This window comes from Talpa occidentalis, unplaced genomic scaffold (assembly GCF_014898055.3).
Source record: "Talpa occidentalis isolate TD23 unplaced genomic scaffold, MPIMG_talOcc4v2.1 talOcc4.11, whole genome shotgun sequence".
Lineage (NCBI taxonomy): Eukaryota > Metazoa > Chordata > Mammalia > Eulipotyphla > Talpidae > Talpa > Talpa occidentalis.
Window position 1 is genome coordinate 29,637,484 of NW_023601104.1, and position 27,705 is coordinate 29,665,188.

Consider the following 27,705-nt stretch of genomic DNA (forward strand, 5'->3'; position numbering starts at 1 on the left):
CCAAAAATAGATGACTGGATCAAGAAGATGTGGTACAAAAACCTTCTCTCTTAAAAATCCTTGCATTTGGGCCTCCCTGGTGGTGCAGCGGTTGAGCGCTGGGTTGCGAAGCTGCCCGCGGACCTTGCGGCACCGGGTCGATCCCCGGCTGCTCCCCAGCCACCAGAGGAGGGTCCCACAGGGCGCGCAGACCTCTCCTGCTGCCCGCTGCTCCCCTCAGCAGTGTACTTCGGTCCTTCTGCCTGCTCTGCTCCCCACTCTGGCTCTGGTGAATTCTCTCACTCTCCCGCGCTTCTGACTGTACCCAGTGCATGTATAAACAAACAAACAAAAAAATCCTTGCATTTTAGGGCCTCCCTGGTGGCACAAGGGGTTAAGAAGCAGCCTATGAAGCTATCCACAGCCACTGCAGCACAAGTTCGATCGCTGGCCAGGGAGCAATCCACATGGCACAGCAGACCTCTCCTGACTTGCCCGCTACTCCCCTCAGCAGTGTATTTCAGTCAATCTGCCTGTTCTGTTCCTCACTCTGTCTCTGGTGAAAATCTCACCTCCCACATTTCTGGCCTGTACCCTAGTTCTTGTATGCATAAATAAATAAATCTTTAAAAAAAATCCTTGCATTTTAAATAAGATACATATAAACTAGCAGATAGGTGTGATCTATAACAGCTAGCTATTTGCCTGATTATTAGGTTATTCCAGCAGCCAATTAATCTGAGAGGTATCTGAGTGGCGTACATGGTTAACTCTGAGTCAGAGAAAACTGAAAAACTTGGGCTAAAGTTTTCTCCTTGTTCCAACTCTTGGCTGTCTCTACTTAGCTAAACTGCCTATAATTAAAGGTGGCAAGTGTCTATCTCCACAGTCCTCAAGATGTAATTTCAGGGCTGTCCATTTATATTAATTAATAAATACAGTTTTCCCTAAATATACAAATGGTATGTGTCTCTTCCTTACATAATTATCTTTGACAAAGAGACTTCTGGAAAAACTTACACATGGCCACAATGGATACAGATTTTACTTTTTCACCAAATTCACTATTTCACCATTTATTTCATGGCTATCTAAACTTAATATACACAAACGGAGATTGAAAGGTTACTTCTAAACTCCTTGAGTACTCCTAATGGTGGGACTTCTGATATTGAGGTGCATTACTTGTTTCGAACTAATCTTGAAACTAGATTCACTTCTATTTTAAGATTCTCATGATTTCAGTATCTCTTCTGAGGTTCTTAATTTTCCTGTGAACTGTTTGTGTTTGCCCAGCTTACTTATAATGCACTTCTAAGGAAGTTTACAACACTATAGGAAGGTTTTGTCAATCCCACACTTCCTTACAATTTCTTCAGATCTAGACTTTATTTCTCTACTGAAGTAGAACCATGTTCCTGTTAGTTTACAGTTGCCTAGATTCAATGTTTTTTCTGGTACCAATCAGCACCTCCTGAATTTTTTGAAGGCATATAAAATCATTCCCTTCCAGCAACTTCAAAATTGCAAACTCTGATTATCAACACTTTATTTACAGCATAAAGGTTTCATTGGGTGAAAATGGCTGGCATAGGGTAACTCTGAGTTTCTCAGTTGTAATACACAACACACACACGCAATGTAAAGGATTAATTTACTTTAGAAAGAAATCGTTCAAATAAGTTAAGTTACACAACTTATCTTCCACCATTTTATTATAATTAGGTAAGGAATAATGGGACTAAGGTTGTAGGCATTTGCTGGGTAAATATATACAAGACAAATGTCTATATAAAAACAAGGGCCAAATTCATTCCTGCCTCAGGTTTACCTACTCCGAGATCCTAGTTACATAAGTTACTAAATTTCCCTGTGCTCAAAGATGGCAAAAATGAGACAACCATATAAAATACCTACTGGAAACTTAAATTTACTTATTGTCTATGTCCAGTGAGATTTTACATGGGCTTTGTTGCACTATGAAATTTCAATTAAGTATCTTGCTGTCTTTTCTCTGCTTGAGGATGAGAATCTCCTTTATAAGAGAGCCAAAGCAGAACAGTCATTAGCACATTAGTATAGTTGCTGGAATGCCAGGACATGGCAGGTCAGGCTCAGATCAGTTATGTTAAGATATTTATTCCTAGAGCCCTTGAAAATTGTCCTCAGGCAGGATTCTGGGTAGAGTTAAAATTAAATGTCTAACCAATGGGAGTTCCTTTGTGACCTTTAGGATTTCTTTGTACAATTAAGAAGGCTCCAGAAGCAAAGAGATCACTGTAATGTACTTGTACTATAGTTATGCCTTTTTAAATGCTCAGTGAAGTGGTGAGAATTTACCATAACCTATTCCAATACTTTTACTAAAAATGTCAAAGTTACTGCTTAAAGCTATTGTTCCTAAGAAAGTTAGCTATAAAAAAGGAATAGAAAGCAACTTCATAGCTCCTGTGGGCTAAGTCAGAGGTCTTCACATTTTATCTACTTGCATTCTCATTTCTGTACCTAGAGTCCTATTTTCTTGCAATTTCCCTATTATCTCCCTCCATTTCTCAATTTGTTCCTGCCCTTGCTGACTCATACTCTCCCCCCCTTTCCAGTCTCCTGACACTTTAGCTGCATGCTTGGTTCTGGTTTATTTGTTTTATATATAATCGCCAAGCATCTACAGGCCCTTATCACGTGACCAGCACATTTCCAACCATGGATCCCTATATACGTACTATTCCTTTCCTTTGTGTAGGCTTCCTCTCTGTTTAGGTGACTGGTTTTGACTATCTCTGCCCCAAACCTGTCACATATCTATCTTATATAATAGAATACAAATAAAAATGGGGAGGTAGTGGCTAAGAGATTTGTGGGTTGGGAAATGTAAATATTCACAATGTATATACTTTCCTAAGTAAATGGCCATGACAACACAGGGAAATCTACAAACAGTCTCATTATAGGAAAGACACATTCGGGACTTATCCATGGTGACTATAATACAATTAATCCAACACTGATGGTTGAAGAAAATATGAAAGATGGTTACAACACAGGCTGCTTTCATGTGCAGACTGCAAGGCTTCTAGCCTTTAATTACCATGATTAAATACTGCTATTCTTTCTTGTAAAGCTGGCCCATTGCGCCAAACAAATATAGATGCTACCAGGAGGGCAAGCAAATTCCAGGGAATCCAGAGTCAATCTTTAAGTCCCTGACTTCTAATCTTGTGTACTCAGAATAATCTAAAGAAACATCTGAAAAGAAAAGCACAACTGTGCTCAATGCCAAAGCCCTTTGTGTCTTCAAAAATTAAAATACAGTGCTATAGCAAAGAATGAAACAAAAAATAAGTCAAAACTGAAGAATGTATTTAGTTTAGTCATGAAGAAAATCTAAAACTTTTACTTTTCAACAGTAAGGAAAAAAAACATAATTTTTCATAGTCATTACATATAGTTGCAGAGTTTAACATTTAAAACTACTGTTTTTCTTTGAAGCAAGTTTGGAGGTTTTCCAACAATCATAGGCTCAATAATTTGAAGCACAATTGCAAATAAAAATCTACCCCCTAACTGTGGCCATCGATGTAAAAATACTAGCTAGTATTCCCATCTTGATTCACTGTCCATTTTTCCAGCATTATATTTGTAATATAATTAGTGCCTAAGAATGTTTATGTCTTCTGGAATTGAGAAAGATTCCAAGTATAAATATCACAGGATGTATACTATATAGTAACATGTAGTCTAATTCTTAAAGTTCAAATAGGTTTGAAGCTTGACCACTACCTCACACCATACACAAAAATCAACTCAAAATGGATTAAAGAACTAGACATAAGACCTGAAACCATAAAATACATAGAAGGAAATATAGGCGAAACACTACGGGATTTGCACATCAAAGACATCTTTACAGACACATCACCCAAAGCAGTGATAGTGAAGGCAAAGATAAACAGCTGGGACTACATCAAATTAAAGAGCTTCTGCACAGCAAAAGAGACAATAACCAAAACAAAGAGAAACCCCACCAACTGGGAGAACATTTTTGCACCCAACACTAATGATAAAGGACTGATCACAAAAATCTGCAAAGAGCTGATCAGACTCAGCAACAACAAAGAAAATAATCCAGTCAAAAAATGGGCAGAAGAGCTAAAAAGAAACTTCTCTGAAGAGGAAATGCAAATGGCCAACAGACATATGAAAAAATGTTCAACATCACTTGTAATCAGGGAAATGCAAATCAAAACTACCATGAGATACCATCTCACACCAGTGAGAATGGCACATATTAAAAAAACTAGCAACAACAAATGTTGGCGAGGGTGTGGAGAAAAAGGAACTCTTCTGCACTGTTGGTGGGAGTGCAAACTGGTCCAACCACTATGGAGAGCTGTGTGGAGATTTCTGGACCTACTAAACATAGAGCTTCCATATGATCCAGCAATTCCACTCCTAGGTATTTACCCAAAGGACACAGAAACATCAATTCCAAAAAACACCTGCACCCCTATGTTTATAGCAGCACTGTTTACAATAGCTAAGCTTTGGAAACAACCCAAATGCCCAAAAATAGATGACTGGATCAAGAAGATGTGGTACATATATACCATGGAATATTACTCAGCATTCAAAAAAGATAAACACATGCAATTTGCAGCAACATGGATGGCGCTGGAAGGGATCATGCTCAATGAAATAAGCCAAAAAGAAAAAGAAAAATACCGGATGGTCTCACTCATAGCAGGAATCTAGAAAACTTAAATAAGGGACCAGGAAAATTAATATAAGAAAGTGAAAATCAAAATCAACAAAAAACTATGAACCAGAGACACTTTTTGGGGGGTGGGGGGCAGGAAGGGAAGGATTGGGGTCAGAATGGGGCTTTTGCAATTGTATGGGGGAATATAAAAATAAAATTTATTATTTAAAAAAAAAAAAAAAAAAAAAAAAGAAAAAATAAAGAATTCAGTCTTTCTCTCCAAAAAAAAAAAAAAAAAAGTCGTGTCTGGGCCTCCCTAGTGGTGCAGCGGTTGAGCGCTGGGTTGTGAAGCTGCCCGCAGCCTCTGCAGCGCAGGTTTGATCCCCAGCTGCTCCCCGGTTCGATCCCCGGCTGTTCCCCGGCCACCGGAGGGTACCACATGGTGCGCAGACCTCTCCTGCCACCCGCTGCTCCCGTCAGCAGTGTACTTCGGAAATTCAGCCTGCTCTGCTCCCCACTCTGGCTCTGGTGAATTCTCTCATCCTCCCGCACTTCTGACTGTACCCAGTGCTTGTATAAATAAATTAATTAATCTAAATAAATAAATAAATAAAATAAAAAGTCGTGTCTTCTTTCTACCCAGTGTACAAATCTCCCTTCAGGATATGTGACTACTTAACTTATGCATGGTAATTGCCCTCCCCACAAAAGATAAGAAACCCAGTTGCGTAAGACAACTCATTCTAGTTCACAATTTGGTTTTTTCTTCCTACAAGAAGAGATCTGGAAAGAAAGGAAATATTTCAAGACTTTATTATGATTTAACTGAAGGCTCAGAATGAATGGGGTCAGTGACAGGTTCCTTGGACTTTCTCTACAATGAGGCTATGATAATTTAAGGACTAATTCACTGCAGTCCTTTCAAAATTAATAATAGTAACAACAATAATACATGATCAGGACAAAAAATACAAGATTATTAAAGAATTAAAGTAAAAACTTAGGAATGCCACTATTTACCATTGCTCTAATACTTTTCTAAAAGGTAATTGTCATTACACTTTTTGTATATTCACTGTGGTATTTCCTATGCGCTTACGGACATGCATTATACATTTTTTCTTGTAGTAATAGGACAATGCTACAGTGTTTTGCAAACCCTTTCACCACAAGTTTATGGGGCAACAAAGGGTTAGGAGAAAGACAAAACGTGCAAGCTGACCTATAGATCTGAGGCATACAGCAGGGGAGCGGGAGGAGAAGGCTAACATGGGGCAGGTAATAGCACAAAGGGTGGTAAAGATGGATCACGGGTGCTATGGTGGTGGGAGAACTATGAGGACTACACCTGAGGGGGGAAACCAAATACTGTCCAAAAATTAACAATGTTGTAAGAAAATAAATTAAAAAATATATATATATATAAATTATGGCATCTTTCCATATTAGTACACAGGGCTATCTTCTTTTAATAGTTAAAGCTATGATATAAATAGATGATCATTTATCCAATTCCACATTAATGAATATTTATATTACTTTTACACTGTTACACAAAGTCAAACTTTATCTTCCTCTAATATTTTTTCCTCTTGTAACTTATTTCAAAAACTTTTGTTCTGGAATTATTTGGAATTAACCTAATCTATCACTTAATAGCTCTTTAAGCCTATAAAAATATTCATACCACATAGGGAGTAAATGGAAGAAAATATAGACAGAAAAGATTTGAGTTACAATACTCAAGTAGCAGAAACCACTAGGGGAAAATGACTTCTTCAAATAAAATAATATAAATGTCTGACAACACAAAATGGGTGCCTAAATTATAGTCTATGAACGTAATGGGAAATTGTACAAATATTAGAAATATGGAGTTTGGGTCTCTGAGTGCCGCTGTTCTCGACGCCGAGCCGCTGTGCCGCTCCTATGCCGCGTGGAAGCCGGAGACGCACTTCCGGCATGGTCCATCCGGCCAGCCGGGCACTTCAGATGAGAGCTGCACCCAGGCCAGCACCTGCAGCTCAGCTGCCAGCAGCAGCTCCCCCATCTGCTGTTGGCATAACTGCTGCTGCTCCCCGTCAGCCAGGACTCATGGCCCAGATGGCAACCACTGCAGCAGGTGTGGCTATGGGCTCTGCTGCTGGACACACAATAGGTCATGCCATCACTGGGGGTTTCAGTGGAGGAAGTAATGCTGGGTCCGTTAAGGCCTGACATCACTTACCAGGAACCTCAGGGAACCCAGCCAGCATACCAGCATACCAGCAGCAGCAGCAGCAGCAGCAGTTTGGCCCATGCCACTATGAGATGAAGCAGTTTTTGGAGTGTGCCCAGAACCAGGGTGACCTCAAGTTTTGTGAGGGTTTCAGTGAGGTGTTCAAACAGTGCAGATTTGCAAATGGATTAGCCTAATCAAGAAGTTCAAATTGAAGGCATGGAAAATCACCTCTCCTGACGAAGTTAATTTAACGCAAAAATATAAATGATAGTGAAATGCAAAGTATAAAGCTACCAGCTAAATCTATCACTAATGGCTTCATTACAATGGAAGAAGGTATTGTTAGAAGTTCACTGAAATGATACTGAGTTTGGGGCTGGGAAAAATGTTTGACTTCCTTAAATCTGCTTTTGTGGCGTGTGTGTGAATAAAAAAGTGATTTTCTTCCAAAAAAAAAAATTAGAAACATGAAGACCACATAATCATGACAAATGCTATAATGTTAAATGAAAGACATGCAGTTATACGTGAACCAATGTTATGAAATATGTCTGCATATGGAAAGGATATATTCAAGCGAAATGCAGCAGACTTAGCGTGTTGAGAGTGGATCATCATTTTTCTCAAAATATCCATCAATGTTTTATAATTTGGATTCAATAATAAATGAAAAAGGAAAAAATGATAGCTATTTGATATGTTGATAGATAAACCAAGATCAAGGTCCTCAGATTCAAGACCGTCAAGACCCCTTTTACTTTGTTCAATAATTATCTTAGAGGTATTAATCCTCATGGCAAATCAAATAATCAGGTCTTAAAATTCTTGATGGGAAAGCTATATTCAGCAAATGTAAGTCTGAAGTTTGACTACCTCTTATAGAAAAGAGTGGAATGGAAGGGAAGGAGTTAAAGATCAAAAAGGAAAAGAAGGGACAATGAGAAAGAGTTTCAACTTGACCTACATTCACAATCATTCAGTGCTGCCATTTTTGTCCTATCTCCACCTGAGTAGAGAACTATATGAATTTCTAGATTCAAAATCCAAGATAATAATTAAGACATGGGATACTTAAGGAAGAAATGAGCATACCTTTAAGCCAACAAAAAGTTCCTATTGTAGGGCCTGCCTGGTAGCACAAGGGATTAAGATGCAACCTATGAAGCTATCCACAGCGTCTGCAGCATGAGTTCGATCCCCAGCCAGGGAAATACCCACATGGCTCAGCAGACCTGCTCCATCAGCAGTGTATTTCAGTAGATCCACCTGTTCTGTTCCCCACTCCGTCTCTGGTGAATCCTTTCACCCCCCACACCTCTGGCCCATACCCCAATTCTTGTATGCATAAATAAATAAAATTTTTTTTAAAAGTTCTTATTTTAGGAATTTAAAGTCTCAAGTTCTGTTAACACAACAGCAATAACACTGTCCTTCAGATTCATAATCCTTTCTCCCAAAGGATTCTGTTCATTAATTTTACAATTAATTCCTTGAACAAACTTATGTCAGAATAGACTTTATTTTTAAGGTATTCCTTGTCATGGTATCCAAATATTTTGCCCATCACTGGTGTTGATAATAATGACAAAGCACTAGTGAGTGAAAACACTGATTACATTATTTTGGTCACTGTATGCCTTTGACATGTAAGGCTGTTTATTTACAATGCCACAACATCACCTTGGTTCTGAAGACAGTGGCATATGTGCTTTGGCCACTCAAACATTAACTACTAATGAGTCACATTTATAGCTGGGAACTCACTCTGGAAAAACAGGGAGCAAAATGTTCATGCTTGTAAGTTATGAACAAGATCTAGTGTTCATGCTCACACTTATAATGAGACATGGTGAAATCTTGTCTACTTTCTTGCCAACTAATCTACTTTCAAAATAAGTTCTCTTTTCTGGCCACCCATAATTAATAGTTTTATTAATTACTTGGCAAAAATTTTTAAAAATCCATGCTTATCAAATCTTCCTAACTTCTGTTACTAAAATACCTCCCAAGTGCCTACTACATAGTGATTGACTATGTCAGGCCTAGAGATACACTTGTGACATAAGGGTGAAGAAAGCCTTGTTCTCAAGAATATGTTACAGTTTTATGAGGAATATAACTGCAATTAAAATATAGTATACTCAGTAACAGAATCAGTATTGAGAAGTACCTCAATAGTTAGTAGTAATGGCATAAGATGACATTTAAGAGGTTTAGGTGCTCGAGAGCCAATTATATAACTACAAAATACAGAAAGCCTGGGTTGATGGCAGCTTATATATAAAGAGGATATCTAGGGTCTATTTGAGTAAAACTCCATAATAGCATAATCAGTTAAGTATGGTAAATGGCTGTTAAAACAGCTAATGTAAATTAATAGAAATACTGTGTCCAGATCAAGGAAGATACTAACCCCACTGTCTCAACATCCAGTTACTGGTGTTGTTTTATGAGACTCATTTAAAAGGAACATCACAAAACTAGGAAAGTATGTGCATGCACACACACTGATGTTTGCTACTGGAGCAATGACAGCGAAGTATCTGTAAAATCATGTTATGCAAAAAGACTGATGGAATTGAGTATGTATGGCTCAAAAGAAGATTTGGAACTGAGTACTAGAGAGAACAGCATCTTAACAGTTGTGATGAATGCTTTTTTTTTTTTTTTAATAGAGGCATTTTTTTTTATCTATTTTTTTTTATTTGTTTGTTTTTTGCTTATACATGCACTGGGTACAGTCAGAAGCACAGGAGGGTGAGAGAATTCACCAGAGCCAGAGCGGGGAGCAGAACAGGCAGAAGGACCGAAGCACACTGCTGAGGGGAGCAGCGGGCAGCAGGAGAGGTCTGCGCGCCATGTGGGACCCTCCTCCAGTGGCCGGGGAGCAGCCGGGGATCGAACCGGCACCGCAGAGGCCGCAGGCAGCTTCGCAACCCAGCGCTCAACCGCTGCGCCACCGGGGAGGCCCTCTGTGATGAATGCTTTTGAGCATCATGGAAATACAAAAGGGCAAATTTTAACCCAAAATGAAGAACTTCCAAGTACTTTGGGCTTTTCAACACTGAATTACCTTGAAGAGCAATAAACTAGATGATTAATGGTAGTCAAGCAGAAATGGATGGCCATCTGTTAGAAAAACTCGAGGTACACTTTTTACACAGGGTGGAAATTTGTAACAGATCTCTAAAGTTCCTCCTATCTTGGAAAAGCTAATGGTTATTTGTTCGTTGTAGGCAAGAGCAATAAGATGACACCAATCAACCAGAGCTACTTTAAGAGAAGGGGACAATCACCAAAAGCAGGAAAAAGGTCAGGAATTACTACTGAACTTCCTCTAAGATATAGAAGATTTTGTTTAGGATGACTGTAAGAAGAGGTACATGGAGAGAGACCAATGATGGTCAGCCTACTCTTGACTATGTGCCAATAGCTGGCCTGACTATTACAACAGTTCATTCTATTCCCAGTGACTGTAATGGACACTCTAGTCTCACATGTTCCATTTTTCTCTTGCTGCCTTAAGAGAGAGATAATTGCTTTAGCACCCTTTCTTTCAACATTCTCCTTATTTAACCCTTGTTTTCAGCGCATGGAGAATCTTCAATGTTGTCTTGTATTTGGAGAGGAAACAAACCCAGAAGCACAGTTTTTATTCCTACAGAGCAGGTACATGAGATTAAAAAGGGAAGATGGGCCTGTGGATCTGGTGGGTATATGTGGAAGGGTTTACAGAGGAAATCTTACAAAATGGTCTGGACTTCCCCAGGTCCACTCAAACTTCTAAACTGGATTAGATGTACATGTTTTTACCTGTACCACAGATTTATGAGACATGTATAAATATGGTTATCATAAGTCTGCTGTGATCATTATCAATCTGAAATTTATGAAACCAGAAACAACATAATAGCCAACTTTAAAGTTTAGTTGTGGGAAGACTAGGCTCAAGTTAAATATGTATGTCCTATGAACTCACAGTTGCCAAATTTATACGAGTGAATCCATATTTAAGTATACAATCATTGAAGACATAATAATGAGAGGCTACTGTGAGCAAAAACTCATGTTAGTGCAATGAAAAACAAATGCCCATTCTGGACTCCCTAAGTTATGATTATGGTTGATTACTGTCATGGTCAGGGCATAACAAAGCTTGAATAACATCCAGTGTTTCCTAAATAATTCTGTATACTCTAGAAAGTGACACTCAAATTCCTACAGTAGTACCTTCAATAATGGTAATTGCAATAGAAGCCAAGTTTCAGACATTCATATAAAATACCTTTAAAATGGAAAAAGCATAAAGGAGAGGAATGTCTACTAATGTCAATTAATAAAACAAGTATTAAAAGAGTTCATTTTTTGAGAGAGGTATCCTATAGGTATAATCTCTTTAGAATTGGTAACGTTTGCTTAGTCAAGGTATTTTTCTGCAAGTCAGCAAGTTTAAGAAATTAGAGCCTTTACAGCGAAATAAGCCAGAAAGAAAAAGAAAAATACTGGATGGTTTCATTCATAGCAGAAATTTAGAAAACCTAAATAAGGGACCAAGAAAAAGACTAATTATAATAAAGTAAAAATCAAAATCAACAAGCAACTATAAACCAGAAACACTACGGTGGAGGGGGAGGTAGAAGGGAGTAGGATCAAAACAAGGGGGGGTGGGAATTGTATGGGGACTATAAGCAAGATGAAAATGCACACATTGTGCACAAATGAAAAATGATGTAAAAAATGTATAAAATAAAAATAAAAATAAATTAGAGCTTTTAGATAAAAAATAGTCATTTTATAAATTCAATTGCAAAGAATACTCAAAGGTTATACTTTATTAATGATCACTTGAATAGGTCTTACGAATTAATGAGAGAAATGTACAAAATGACAGTAGTAGGATATTTTGGAATGCATACTTTCATATATCTTTAAAAGAGATATAGTCTCAATTTGGTAAAATAAAGCCTGCAAATCCTCTTCCTTTGTTTTGATATATACAAAAAAAATAAAAATAGTATGAATAAACTACCAAAAAAGTAAAAGCCCAAGTTTTATGTATTCAGGTGTGTGAAAACATTCAAAAGCTGGTCTGTAGAATAAATTAAAATTAGTTTCTATACTCAAAGGTTCTTTAAAATGATCCAATTTTGCAGATAAAAAAATCTAAGCAGGATACTGCATCTAAAAGTTTTCTACAGTTTTTAATTGCCCCAAAATTAAACTTAATAAAATGATTATACACAAATCAATAATAATGCTTTTCCTTCTTTGTATGGCTCTGAAATTGTAATTTTTTTCTTTTTCTAATTAAATGAGAACATTTATGGATATATCTATATATACACATATATATACATACACACACATACATATGATCTCATTACTTGTTTTTTTAGTAATATGATTGGATTCTCTGTTAAGAAAACAATAAATTGGTTCTCTTCCAAAATGTATTTCTACTCATCTATTTTGCTGAAGGATACATATAATTACAATCAATTAAATGAAGAAAATGAGTAATATGCATCAATATGCAAAATCACTACAGTATGAATTTTAAAATAATTAGTCCTACTTTATTAAAAACATGTTAATAATCATGAAAAAAAAAAAGCTGGTCTGTGAGTAAGGTCATGACATCACAGACTCCAATTAAGAAAAGTGCCCCTCAAACAGAACAAAGGGTCAAGAAAAAGATAAAACTTGCAGGCTGACCATAGATCTGAGGCATCCAGCAGGAGAAAACAAGGTAAAGAGGTCCAAACAGGGGCAGGATGAACACAAGGGACTATGATGATGGATCAGGGGTGCTATGGTGGTAGGAGAACTATGGGGGCTACACCTGAGGGGAAAAATCAAATATTGTACAACAAGGAACAATGATATAAGAAAATAAATTTAACTATAAAAAATTTAAAAACTGCTCCTCCAGGAGTAAGAGAACAATTAGTTTTTTAGTTGACGATGGTTTATTTACCTATTCAACAAGCAAAGGAGAAATATGGTCTGGTAAAGATTAGACAAGAAAATCTGTGTATTTTAGGGCTTCTAGTAAGTTATACTTTAAGTAAATGGAGAAAACAGACTTGACTTACCTGCACTGCCGAGCTGTTTATAAAACCTGTACTCTAAATGAAGCTGTGGAGCACGTGATTTTATTGGTTCCTGAAACCCAAAGAGAAATTGTGATCAGATCTAGACAAAGAGTATTTTTCCATTCCCAGGTTTCAGAGTAAACCAGGACTAAGATCACTTAATGTTTAGAGATGATATTCAAATATGATAGTATTTTCTTACCACAATTTCTCTTACAAAGCACAGCTACAAGAAGATGATGCTGAATTACTTAACAACCCCTTTCAGGGATATTTAAATAAAAATAATTTGGATGGGCCATCATTCAAAGTTAGTTCCCTTACCAAGAAGTATCCTTCTAGGAAACCAGATGCAAAATCTTTCTTTTTCACTAAATTCTAGTGTGTATTTCCTACCTGCTTTAATATTAATTTTATGTGGTAAACAGCTTTATTAATTTTAGAAAAATGTTATTTTCTCAGAAAAAATCAAATGTGACAATTAGAAATTTGACATCTTAAAGAGAAGCATTATTAAATTAACATTTTGATGTTCTCCCAAATATTTATTTATACATATATATTTATAAACAATACAGATTTAAAATGTAATTTTAAATAAATAAGATCACACTCTATTTGTTGTTCCGTAATGTTTTTAATAATGAAATTGTTCTATAACAAGTACAGTTATATATTATTTTTAATGATTGTGAAGTTTCCATGTGTGTATGTATGGATATATATACATACACACCATGATTTTTGTACATATGAACTGTTTTCACTTTGCACAATTATGAATAATGCTGTTAAGGACATTCTTAAAGATGGTGAACACAGCTAAAACAGGTAATTTCTTCAACATGGTATTCAAGTTTTCAAAAACAATTTTCTAAAGACCCCAGAGATCAAGCAGGCAAACTACCACATTTTGCTCTACACCAAACTCTGAAAATTGGGTAGTTAATTATTTTGAACTGACAATATACCAGGCAACAGACAAAAAAACCCCACACAAATGTAACCCTAAAAGATACATCTGCACAGTCATCATGATGGCTATTATCAAAAACACAGAAAATAACAAGTGTTGGCAAAGATGAGAAGAAACTGGAATCCTTGCATAATGATAATGGGAATGGAAAATGTTGTGTGGAAAATAGTATGGCAATTTCTCAAGAAACTAAACACAGAATTATCACACAATCCAGCAATTCCACTTCTATATACCCAAAAGAGTCAAGAGCAAGGACTCAAATTGATGTTCATAACAAAATTAATCAAAATAGTCAAAAGGTGGAAACAACCAAAGTATCTAAAAACAAATGAATGGATAAACAAAATGTGATTTTGTTCCATACAATATAAAGGATTATTCTTCAGTTTTACAAAAGAAAGAAATTTGACGCATGCTACATCATGATGAACCTTGAAGACATTGTGCTAAGTGAAAAAAGCCAGACAGAGAAGAGCAAATACTCCATTTATAAAAGGTACCTGGAGTAGTCAAATTCAGAAAGAAAGTTGCATGGTAGCTGCCAGCACACAGTGGGTAATGGGGAAAGGAAAGTTGCATGGGTACAGAATATCAGTTGGGGTAAATGAAAAAGTTCTGGAGATGGATGATGGTTGCTTAATAATGTGAAGGTATTGAATGCTACTTACTGAACTGTACACTTAAAAATGGTAAATCCGGGCCTTCCTGGTGGCGCAAGGGGTTAAGCACAGCAATATGAAGCAATCTGCAGCCTCTGCAGCACAAGTTCGATCCCCGGCCGGCCAGGGAGAAACCCACATGGCACAGCAGACCTCGTTTGTCTCACCCGCTGCTCCTCTCAGCAGTGTATTTCAGTCAGTCTGCCTGTTCTGTTCCCCACTCTGTCTCTGGTGAATCCTCACACCCCCCGCATCTCTGGCCTGTACCCCAGCTCGTGTGCATAAATAAATAAATCTTAAAAAAAAAACAACAACAAGGTAAATCCCAGATATCAACTCCTTATAAGAAATATGAATTTCAAGTATTTTTTCCCATTTCATTGGTTGTCTTTTCACAGCTTAAAGTGAAAAGCACATTTTTAAATTTTGATGAACTCTGACTTACCTACCCTTTTTTGTTCCTTGTCCTTTTTTAGTCATACCCAAAAAAAATGCTAAATCCAAAGTCAAAGTTTTTCCCCAAAGCTTTCTTCTGAGATATTTATAGTTTTAGCTCTTATGTTTAGGTCTCCGATCCATTTTGAGTAAGCTGAGTAGGTTCCACTTTGTTGTAGGTGGGTATCTAGTTTTTCCAACAGCGTTTACTGAAAAAAAAAAATTGTCCTTTCCCCAATATGGCTACTTGTCCTATTTTTTAAATAGATTTTATATTTTATTTTTATTTTAAAGATTTATTTATTTATGCATACAAGAGCTGAGAGGTAGTCCAGGGGAGGAGGGGGCGAGAATGAGAGCATTCACCAGAGACAGAGTGGGGAGCAGAACAGGCAGATCTACTGAAATACACTGCTGAGGGGAGCAGTGGGTGAGACAGGAGAGGTCTGCTGTGCCATGTGGGTTAGCTCCCTGGCCAGGGATTGAAATCGGAGCTGTAGTAGCTGCCGATAGCTTCATAGTGCTGAGACTTAACCCCTTGCACCACCAGGGAGAGCCAGATTCTATATTTTAATTTCAGCCATAGGATCTATGTTAGAAGCACACCACCCACCCTAACACAATCCTGAATTTATTATTAATTTATATTTGTGTAGAAGAACTGGGGTGTAAGCCAGAGGTGCAGGCAGTGAGAGGATTCACCAGAGGCAGTGCGGAACAGAACAGGAGGATTTATTGAAATACACTGCTAAGGGAAGCAGCAGGAGAGACAGGAGAGATCTGCTGCACCTTATTTGGGTTAGAACTCAGGCCTTACCAGTGACAGCACTGACACTTAACCCACAGGCCACCAGGGAGGCCCCTATTGTCCTATGTTTAAGACAATCTCCAAGGAAGGAGCTTCCATAGCTTCCCTTGATAATTTCAGTTAATATTTAACAAGTCTCATGATTTGGAAGGTCTTAATATCCTATTTAAATTCCTAATACTAACACCTAAGCCTTTTTCTCTTATGTCCTCAATATTCAATCATTTCTTAGTATATAGGCAAATAGTTTCAATTCCTTTAAACTTTCCTAATCAGTCCTATTTATTAGGCTCTTTGAATTCATCTTTGAAGGTTCTTTCTGAACCCACCTGAAAGTTTTGCATTTTTCTAAGATAAAGAATTAATCCATAAGTCAAAGAATTCAGAAGTTTCCTTTCATCTTCCAAAAGAATGATATGAAAGAAGAACATATACCCTTCTTTGATTGTAAAATCAGCAGGGTTGAACTTAAATCTTCTCAAGATTATACTCAATAGTACATAAAATTATAGTGAGGAGTTATTTCTTTACATATCATTTCAGATACAAACAAATCACTCTTGAAAGTCTCCATTTGGTTTCAGATCTTCTACTATATCACTATCAAAGCAGTCAACTACAGAATTTACCCTGAGCAAAATCACCAGTGATACACAAGAAACCAAAAAAAGAACAGTGAAAACAAATCAGTATGGAACCAAATTGCCCTAAAGACTAGAAAGAGGAATGTTCTTTCTAGAAAGAGTCAATTAAAAAAATATATATAGATCTTGTTGAAGACAGTATTCTCAAAGTTCATTCTGGAAATCTTAATGAGAAACATTCAACCTGGCCTTGAGTAAATATGCTACGAGATTTTTAAAAAGGAAAAACACTTAGAGTTAGAGGGCTAAAAATGGATGTACACATCACATAAATTTGGACAAGAGGGGCTTCTTATCGCAAACCAAAGCATTTATATCCTTTAACCAAGCCCTTTTGCATATAGCTGTAGCCTGCTCAGCCAACTGAGTGCTTCAAGGTGCTCTTCTGGAAGCACTATAATAGAGGACATTGTAAACATTTAGTCTACAGTTATGGTGGCAGCAAGATTAGCACATGGAGGTTTTTTGTTTGTTTATTTGCTTGAAAACAATAGTTAGAAAATTTCCATTAAAAAGAAGCCTAGAAACTCCATGATGGGGAAAGGAGGGGTTTCCCTTACACAGTATATTTTTTAAAAAGGTTCTTTGAAATCCAAGAAACAAGTGCCTACAATGAAGATCCAAAGTAGAACTAAACAGTAGAAGCAGGGCTTCCTTGTATTTATGTGCCAAATGGTGATTACATTTTCATAGAAGGCTGGTTATTTGCCAAATCACAGTTATTCTGCAACACTCATGCCTGACTGAAATCCTAAACCAACAGAAGACAGCAACCTGGTAGGGGTACAATGGAAGGGGCTCAACTATTGCCCTCATATCTCCCACAGAGAATACTGCCACAGCAAGAAGGTTCATAAACAAGATTGCTATCCTCTAAAATACCTTTATATAAGATTTATTTGAAAGAAAAATGAATTGAGATGTGCCATCTAAATGATAACAAATACATTTTTAGCTTTAACTACTGAAACATTAACTACTGGATAATTAAATACAAAGTAAAATAAAGGCTTAACAAAATCTAAATGAAATGATTAGTCATGATAACAATATGCTAAGTAAACTTATCTATATAAGTTGACTAGTATGAACATTAAAGGAGAAATTGAGATGAAAAGAAAACCCCCTAACAGAAAGCCTCAAAAGAAGCTTTGCTAAATAGAGACAATAAACAGTTTTGAGGCAATGCTTTATGAAGTGTTTTAGGGGCTACTTCTAATTCCAAATAATCTGAGATTATTCTAATTTACCAAAGTAATAAAACAGAAAAACTAAAAAGAAAAATGAGTTAGAGAACACTTTCACAGAATAAGCAAATTCCTGTAAGTGAAAAAATATGGTTAATCTTTTGATATTCAATCTTAGAAAATACTTGGCCTGCACTGTCACACGAATTACTTCTTCCTGCTCCCATTTCTTCAACAAGAGTTTGGAGTCAACATATGTTTATATGGTCCCCTAGCAGCTATCTGCTCTAAGCCTTGCTCCCTGTCCACTTCACCATAGAGAATCAATCTGGTAACTGTTAGTTCTTTACAAAGTAATTCTAACTCTCCTACAAACTTAAAAGTTGAATGAGAGAGGGGAAAAAAAACAACCACAGACAGGTGTGGATGTATTAAGTGTAATTCATTAGAAAAGAACAGCATTCAGATATCACATGACCCTTCCTGCAACCATTAATTCCTCATACTTCCAACTTAACAATGATTTACAAAATGGATGTTTTATAGAAACTATTCATATGCGATAACTTCATATGACTAGAAACAGTTTTATATCAACCTTAAATATAAGCTAAAGACTCATTAATTCTCCAAAAATAATAATTATGAATTCTCTTTTCTTGATAGGAAGCTAATGTTAATGACTAGTTTCGTTATTCTTAAGATTAGTACTGACAAAACCAGAACTCTCTGCTTCAAATTTGACCACATGATGTGTTTTTCACTCTTCACAACTTTTTAAGGCAATGATTAGATGACATTTGATTCTCTACTACTAAGTATATTAATACCTTACATTTCAAAAACAGATCAGTCACGTCTAAGAAGAAACTCACAAATGATTTTATCTATTAAAATAGCACTGAGAAAGATACAAAGTTCACAGAAATTACTAGTTACCCATTAAGTTTTTTCTTCCAGTTATTTTTATTATTTTTTGATTTATCATTGATAACATACTAGCTTAGCATTTTTAGCTATGTATATAGCATTATAAAACATGTAGTAATTCATCACTGTAACACTATAGATGAAGGAAAATTACTATGTTGTATCATTTGCAAGAGAAAAAATTCAGTATTTTTATGAATGCAATTATTTCCTGAAAAAAGATATACAAGAGGTGAGAGCACCAAAACATAATTACCACAAAAATAGAGTCTACTCACCAGTTTGATAGCTACATATTCATTGGTGTAGAGATTTTTACCTAGGGAAAAGCAGAATGCATATGTTTTAGTGACATTCATTCTGGGAAAGGCAAAGCAAAAATCTTAGCTTACAGGGTTATGAGAAAGGTCACATTCCCAATGCTGTTCACATGTATGAAACATGATTTATAAGTGAAAAGTTAAACAGAAGTAATGAGATCCAGAACAACAAGAACAAAAACAGCTTGAGAATTTGGAAATTTAAGTAGAGAATTTCTGTTAAAAAACAAATGAAGGGGCCTCTTTGGTGGCTAGAGGGGTTAAGTCTCAGCACAATGAAGCTATCAACAGCTACTGCAGCAGATCCCCAGCTGGCCAGGGAGCAACCCACATGGTGCAGCAGACCTCTCTTGCCTGGTCCACTGCTCCCTTCAGCAGTGTATTTCAGTAGATCCGCCTGTTCTGCTCCCCACGATCTCTGGTGAATTCTTCTCACCCCCTATACCTCTGTCCTACACTCCAGTTCTAGTATGCATAAATAAATCTTTTAAAAAAAAAACAAAAATTCCCTCTCACACACATTTTATTATTTAATATTTCACAACTATTAAGCAATGAATAACAAATGCCAGAATTTCAAAGATACATTTTTTAACTCTTGGCATAATAAACCCGAATAAATCCTCATTTTTCTAACTCACTGACAAATGGGGATTTGTATTTTTGCCACAGTATTTAATGTTGACTATACTTGGCATAGGACATTGTGAAATAAAACCGAATACTGTCCAACCCTCCTTTTGAAAAACTCATTTAATGTTTGTAAGTAGATGATTTTCAAAGCTATTTTGACTCACTATATGAAGAACTGCAGGTAACAGCTCTCTATCTGCATAACAGTTAAGCATCTTAGGGCCTCCCTGGTGGCACAGGTGTTAAGTCCCAGCACTATGAAGCTGTCCTCAGCCACTGCAGCAGGCGTTTGATCCCCGGCCAGAGAGCTGCCCACATGGTGCAGCAGACTTCTCCTGCCTCGCCTGCTGCTCCCCTCAGCAAAGTATTTCAGAACTGCCTGTTCTGCTCCCCAGTCTGTCTCTGGTAAATCCTCTCACCCCCCCACACCTCAGGCCTGTACCCCAACTCTTGTATGCATAAATAAATCTTTAAAAAAAAGAAGGCATTAAAAAAAGCATCTTAAAGTTCTTCCTGAAATACTAATGGATTTTCCACTCAACTCTTCTACTTGTGTAAATGCAATCAATATTTTCTAGGCATCTAGTGCAAGAACTTGAAGATGTGGATTAGAACAGCTATCACTTAGTGTGTCTATGTAACATGCTGAGTCTAAGCCACTTTACCTCCCCACCTCCAGTTACTCTTAAAGGCTAATTTTAATTCCTTCTTAGTGTTTAGTATATGAAACATAGTTTGTCCTACCTTAATCCACTAGACTATGAATATCTTCATGGATAGTTTTTACCTAATAGTTCTCTCAATTCCCTATAGTACTTAAGATGAAGTTCTGCAATCTTAGACACCTTCAGTAAGCAAAAGTTACAGGTATGTACATATGACTACTTTTAAGATAAAGATAAATATTACAGGGCCTCCCTGGTGGCACAAGGGATTAAAGCACAGCACTACGAAGCTAACTGCAGCCTCTGCAGCATGAGTTCAATCTCTGGCCTGCCAGGGAGCTACCCACATGGCGCAGCAGACCTCTCCTGTCTCGCCCACTGCTCCCTCAGCAGTGTATTTCAGTCAGTCTGCCTGTTCTGTTCCCCACTTTCGTTTCTGGTGAATCCTCTCACCCTGCCCTGTACCTCTGGCCTGTACCCTAGTTCTTGTATGCATAAATAAATCTTTAAAAAAAAGATAAATATTACATATGTGAACATTCGTGGGAAAAGATATAAATTAAGAAATTAAAATTATTGTTTCTTAATATTTTCTGATTTTTATAAGATGCACAGTAAATCTTATTAATAGGTGCTTGGAATCTGCAACTTTAAGTGAAACAAAAGCAGGTGGTTGAATAATATCATTATTTTCAGTGCTCACCAGGATTGTTTTTCTCATCAACATTATAATAAAATTATGTTATTCAAAGACCTGTTGGAAAACTTCATTTTGGGGAAAAACTGCAATATAAGTTGCTATTTTTACCAAGGTCTAGACAACAGATGGCCCTTTGCAAACTATATCACTATATTTTAATACTGCTATCAAGCTGACACGTTATGTGTCAAAGAGCACACTAATTTAGGAATAACTTTTATCTGCAAATAACATAAGAGAACTCTCAGATTGCCAGATAAGCAACTATGAAACCATAAGGTGAACAACTTTTTTAAAAAAGCATAAGCAAAACTAGGCTTTTTTCTATATATATTAATTACACTAAGCTTCAAAAGGTAATTTGTGTATCTGAATAAAATCCCCACAAAAAAGTGTTTTTTAAAAATATATGATGAAATCGTGAAAAGGATACTAATAAAAGGGAGGAATAGATGAAGTGTTAACAGTCAGCTCCAAGGCAGATTAAAACTCCCATTTGGTCACATACTTCTTTTATACCACATAGGATGTTAGTAAAGATTTTTCAGGAGAGCCCTTCCTGGCTCTGTATAAAGCTATTACTGTAACTTAAAACCAATTTTTGCATAAGGCCTACCATAAGAGGAAACAGTCAAGTTTAAAAGTGTAAATGCGTTTAGGTCTTAAATTGGACCCCTCCCCCAAGTTTTAGAACTAGTAATTACTAGGGATGGGGAAGTGTGGGCACCAAAATTCATCCCTTACTCATTCAGGGTACAGTAGGCCTTCATTGTCAAAGAATTAACATTCACAGTATGTGCAGCAGACACTTTTATGTGAAGTAAAGTGGTAGTTTAAGTGTAAGCAGAATAATAAATCTGTATTCTGATCTGTGATCAAAAAAAGGCAATTACAGTAGTCTCTGGAAGCAAATACTTTATTTCTAGACTAAATTCACCACCAGAGCCTTAAAAAAAGAAGGCATTTAACAGATGAAGAAAGTGCTTGAGCAAAAAAAAAAAAAATGAGAAAGGGGATGGTATAGGCTGAGAACACTGGATGGTCTGGGGATTATATAGACAATAAATTGCATCAAGAGGATCAGGATGGGTAGGGAGGGCAAGGAACAGTTAGGACAGTAAAAGAATAGGAAAGCAAGGTTGAGTTAATATTAGGAAAGTTGTCGATGCTCTTTTAAAGATTAAAATAAAAGTTTTTTGAGTTAGTTACAAGATCAGACCTGTGATTCTGAACAACAATTTGTGAAGAAACAGAAAAGATTAGCTAGAAAAACAAGAGACCCAGAGTTGGGGGAAAGAACTTGAATATTTAATACCAATCATATGCAGATAATAGATACCTCAGATGACTAACAGTTCTCATCTTCAAAGACTGTATTCCAGCTCCTCACACATGGCCTTGCACATGGTGGTTCAAAAGTTTGTTAAATAAATCATATTAAATGTCATAAGTATGTAAAAAGAACAAGTTAAGAAAGGAGCTTACAGGAGGGAAGGGAAAGCATTTATGCACAAGTGTCACTTGAAGTGAGATTGAAGGATCAACTAAGGGAGAATAAAGAACATTTCATATAAAAAAAATATGGTTTTTAAGTCACTTTATGTTTTTATTGTATATTTTGAAGTAATATTGGTTTATAACACTGTATGATTCAGTGATATATAGGCTGAAATTTCTTCAGATTTATATTACTGCACTACACCCACAGCACCCATAATCCTCTGTGCCTCTTCTCCCCTTTACCCCCCACCTCTACCCTCTACTTCCAGTTGCCTCAATTCTATAGTCAGATTCTAGGACTTGTTTGGTTTAGTCTGTATCTTTGTTTTGTTTCTCTATATTCCTGAGTGAAATCATCTGGTATTTGTCTTTATCCTGATTTATTCTGCTTAGTATAATCCCCTTCAGTTCCATCCATGTTGTCACAAATGGTAAGATTTCATCTTTTTTCTTTTAAATAGTTTAGTATTCTACTGCATATGTGAAATGTATGTACACACACACACACACCCTACATCTTAATCCATCATCTATCATTGGGCACTCAGGTTGTTTCCATCACTTGGAATTGTAAATAGTGCTACAATGCACGAAAACAAGAGTGCATGTATTCCTTGGAATTAGTGTTTTTGCACTCTTAGGGTAGATACCTAGGAACGGAATTGCTGGATCATAAAGTAAATCTGCTTTTTATATTTTGAGAAGACTCCATATTGTTTTCCATAAGGGTTAGGCCAGTCCACATTCCCACAACTGTGTACAAATTTGAATGGTGATGTGCAGACATGATAGGAAATGATAGAATTTGACATATTGTGAGTGGACCAATATGAATGGAGCATAAGGCATATGGGAAGAAATGGTAAGAAACAAAGCCACAAAGATCCAATAGAGGGCCTCCCCGATGGCGCAGCGGTTGAACGCTGGGTTGCGAAGCTGCCCGCAGCCTCTGCGGCGCCGGTTCGATCCCCGGCTGCTCCCCGGCCACCAGAGGAGGGTCCCACATGGCGCGCAGACCTCTCCTGCTGCCCGCTGCTCCCCTCAGCAGTGTACTTCGGTCCTTCTGCCTGCTCTGCTCCCCGCTCTGGCTCTGGTGAATTCTCTCACCTTCCCACGCTTCTGACTGTACCCAGTGCTTGTATAAACAAGAAATAAATAAATCTTTAAAAAAAAAAAAAAAGATCCAATAGAGACAGGGTCTGAATAACTTCAAATGCCAGTTTCTTACTGTAAGGTATACACAACCAAAGGTACATGGAGGTGTGCCGGGGCATACACTATAGGATAATAAAGATACACCTTTCCTGGATCTTCACTTTTCTTTGAAGATTTGGGAAAATATTTTTTACAGTAAAACAAAATTCCTATACTGTAGAAATTATAAGTAAGCTTTTTTTGAAGGAAAAATGCAAGAGTTCATAGAACCCCCAGACATGTACTGCTTCTTTCATAGCCTGTGGCCTCATCTTTCCATGTGAAACATTTTTCTCATTTTCCTTGGGTTTCAGCAGGGCAGCCCAGTTTTCATAGGAGCATTCAGCTATTTAATTGCTTTCATACAAAGACTTGTTAACATTTTTCTTTCTGCATCTCAACTTTCTCAAGTTTCTAATGTCTCCAGTTTTTGAACCTAACTGATATAGCTGATGTTATAAACTGCCTACCCTTTCAGTCATTCAGCTCTCTCTGAAATGCTAAGTCAGTTACTTAACTATCTCCTTTACAGCTTCCAATTTTTTTAACCATTTCTAATGTTTTTGTCTTGTCTTTTTTTTTTTTGCTTCTCTGTGGTTCTATGTTTTAAAAAATCCCTTTTCTAAATATACTTTGTAAAACTGAGGCAGCAACTAATTTCACAAACTTCCATACATATAATTGTTCATGTATCTTTTTACCTCCCCTAGGGAGTGAATTTCTTGAAGGAAAAAAAGAATGTTCAATTCACTGTTTTATTCCTAGTTTAAAATTAGATTATGAATATAGGAGTTTTTTACTTCATACTTCGGCCTGCTGTGAAACTACCAAGGTTCTCATGCTAAGAGAAAAAGTAGTGAAAGTAGCAGTGAAATCTGTATTTAAAAAGTATTAATCTGGTCCCAGTATGTAAAACAGAAGAGATGGGGGAATACCTAGAAAGAAGATGAGGGCCTCCTTGGTGACGCAGGGGTTAAAAACAGCGCTAACAAGCTATTGCCAGCCACTGCAGCATTAGTTTGATCCCTGGCTGGCCAGGGAGCAACCCACATGGTACAGCAGACCTCTCCTGCCTCACCGGCTGCTCCCCTCAGCAGTGTATTTCAGTAGCTCTGCCTGTTCTGCTCCCCACTCTCCTTGGTGAATCCTCTCACCCACCTCCTACCTGCACCTCTGGCTTACACCCCAGTTCTTGTATGCATAAATAAAAAAATCTTTAAAGAAAAAAAAGATGAATAGGAATTTTTTTATAATGGACTATTTAAAGAATAATATCTACTATATACAGTGTGGTTATGAAAATCACACAAGTAAAATATGTGAAAATACTTTGTAAACTGCAAAGTGCTAGCTACACTTATTTTTTATCACTTTTATTGTTATTGTAGATATAAGCAATATTCCTAGAACTTAAAAAAACCAAGGATTTATAGCCAAGCCATTTTGAAGAAAAAGTTACAATCTTTGGGTTACATGTAAATATAAGTGGTTAAGAAGGGTCAAAAAAATATTCTTAATTAGTAGAGAGCAGAAAGAAAACCAGAAGAGAAGGCAATGTTCATTCTACGATACCTTCCTCCAAGTTCTCATTAAATCTTAAAGTAACAAATTATGAACTGCCTCTCAGGTTCAGTTTTCATATTTGTATAAAAGAATATAATTACAGAAGTATAATAAATGAGAGAGCCAGTACCAAATACGATGGCTAGCAGATTACAAAATGCTAGTTTTCTTGTATTTACTTTTTCTGGGGGCACCAGAAGAATGGAACAAATGTCACCCTCTTACAAAGCAATTACCCTTATTCTTAAGAGACACTAGGGGCGACTGAGTAATTCTCTTTAGCTATGCATCACTCAAATGAATACCTTTGCTAGGAGGCATCATCAAAACTGAAAAGGCCAATACAAAATGCTGTCATGTGGAACAATCTAGATTATCATTCAGCTTCACCTTTACAAATTTTGCTCTAGGAAAATTTAATTGAAAGACAGTTAAAATCCTGCTCATTTAAAATAAATAATTGTTTTAGGGCCTCCCCGGTGGAGCAGAGGGTTGAACACAGTGCTGTGAAGCTATCCGCAGTCTCTGCAGTGTGGGTTCAATTCCCGGCCGGCCAGGGAGATACCCACATGGTGCAGCAGATGTCGCCTATCTTGCTCGCTGCTCCCCTCAGCAGTGTGTTTCAGTCAATCTGCCTGTTCTGCTCCCCACTCTTTCTCTGGTGAATTCTCTCACCCCCGCACCTCTGGCCTGTACTCCGGTTCTTGTATGCATAAATAAATCTTTTAAAAGAAGAAAACAAATAATTGTTTTAGCTAAAAAGAGAAAACATTTATCAATAACTGTAAGAAAGGCAGGTAGTTTAATGAGCAGAAAAATACCATCAATAAGATGGCACAATCTCAAGCAATCAAAACTTCTACTATCTGTTGCATAAAATCCATAATGCTTTCCCAGGCTCACTTCCTGGCTGTGGGTTCTTTCATTGATAATGGAAAAGAAACTGCATTACACGTAGTTTTTTAGAGCTTTATATCTTAAACTTTGAAGGAGCAGTCCTAGATGTGATGTTACCAATAAAACTCACTGCATGAAGACTTCCTGTTTCAGTATGTGACCTACAGAGACAACATTTACCGTAAGCTTCATCAGACACAGCATTATTTCAAAGAACCAGCAGGTCTCAGTTCTCAGAGTCACACTGATAAAGGAACATACAGCCTCGGGTTCCCAGTTTAGTTAGATCTCCAGCTGTCACATTTTCTTGCCCTAAAGTAAAAGTAGTACATTTATAAATTACTACCTAGAACTTGTTAAAAAAAATCCAGCCAAACGAACTTGAAGCAATTAGTAATTAAAACAAGAAACCACTTTCATGTAACTTGAATCAGTTACTATGTCTATTTAGGGCACAGAGAACAGACTGGTCTATTGCCTCCACCACCCAAAGAGCATCCTTTTAAGTGGGCAGTGTAATTAGAGAGGAAGGAAGATAAGAGCATTACAACCTTAAAGAAAAAGGTCAGAGGCCTTTTCAATTTTAACTCACTTAATTCTACTAGTGTATTAATATACTATACAAAAACATTTCACAAATGGTTAGCAGTTAACAGCAAGGATAATTTCTTCTGTGTGTCAAGTTTTATGAAAAGATTACTTATCAGTATCAGTTTATTATAAAAAATCTTATTAAATCATGCTTAACATCACTAGTAATAACATACAGCATGTTTACTATTAACATGCAAAAAAATATTTTCTAAACTACAAGGCGAGATCCATTAGTGGAGGGTGCAATAAATAAATTCACTGGGTCTAGACCAATAAGTTGTATGAAGAAAAAAAATATAACATAAAAAATATCAGAGTCCATCACTCCTATTGAGGGTATTATTTAATTATTTAATTAGGTATATATTAGGTCACAATTTAGTATTTATTTTTTAGTTGGACCATAATTTTAAAAAAAAGCCATCATCAATAAAAAACTTTTGGAAAGGAGTTTTAATTATTTCATTTTGAGATGAAAAGCTTAAGTCAGTGACTGGACTAGACTCTATGTTTCCTAACTATTAAACATAATATTCTGAGCAATAAGTTAGAAAAATGAGGGTCTTGGGCAGCTGAAGATCTGGAGTGAGGCTGAGTAGAGTAAGATAAGGGGGGACAAGGGAAGTCATTTGTAAATGAGGTCAAAGAAGAAACCCATACTCCAATTCAAGAGGGTAAGCCTGTGAAGTACTTATAGAACCCTATGCTTTATTTACAAAGTAAATGCATGTAACTTTCTATATTACAATGGTAAGAAAAAAGATTCTGTTATAGGACAGGGAGAGGGGTAGCCCAAGCCCCGCAAACCTGCCTATTCTAAATGGGTTCTGCCATCCGCCGCATCAACACAAAACATATGAGACTTTAATGGGAAGGAACTTTAATACAACTAGGAAACAATACAGGTAAGGCAAAGAGTCTAGTTTCTAAATGAAGCACCCAAAGTTACCCATCCCCTCGTGGGTAAAAGTCCATCCATATGGGATCGGCCCAGAACAAGGCC

The 27,705-nt window shown here is 36.8% G+C and overlaps 1 protein-coding gene and 1 pseudogene across 14 annotated transcripts in view; one reads left to right on the forward strand and one right to left on the reverse strand.

Moving 5' to 3' along the window:
* Positions 1-27,705, reverse strand: part of CSNK1G1 (casein kinase 1 gamma 1) — a 163,838-nt gene that overhangs the window by 58,673 nt on the left and 77,460 nt on the right. For all 14 annotated transcript variants that reach the window (XR_008549165.1, XR_008549166.1, XR_008549168.1 and 11 more), the window contains exons 3-4: positions 18,915-18,955; positions 12,995-13,064 (exon numbers count right to left, since the gene is read on the reverse strand). Coding sequence is in view for 5 of the 14 variants with exons in the window: in XM_054688049.1 (XP_054544024.1) it covers positions 12,995-13,064; positions 18,915-18,955 (111 nt within the window). In the remaining 9 variants the exon portion in view is untranslated. The remainder of the gene's footprint in view (positions 1-12,994; positions 13,065-18,914; positions 18,956-27,705) is intronic.
* Positions 6,608-7,136, forward strand: LOC119238723 (coiled-coil-helix-coiled-coil-helix domain-containing protein 2-like; annotated as a pseudogene).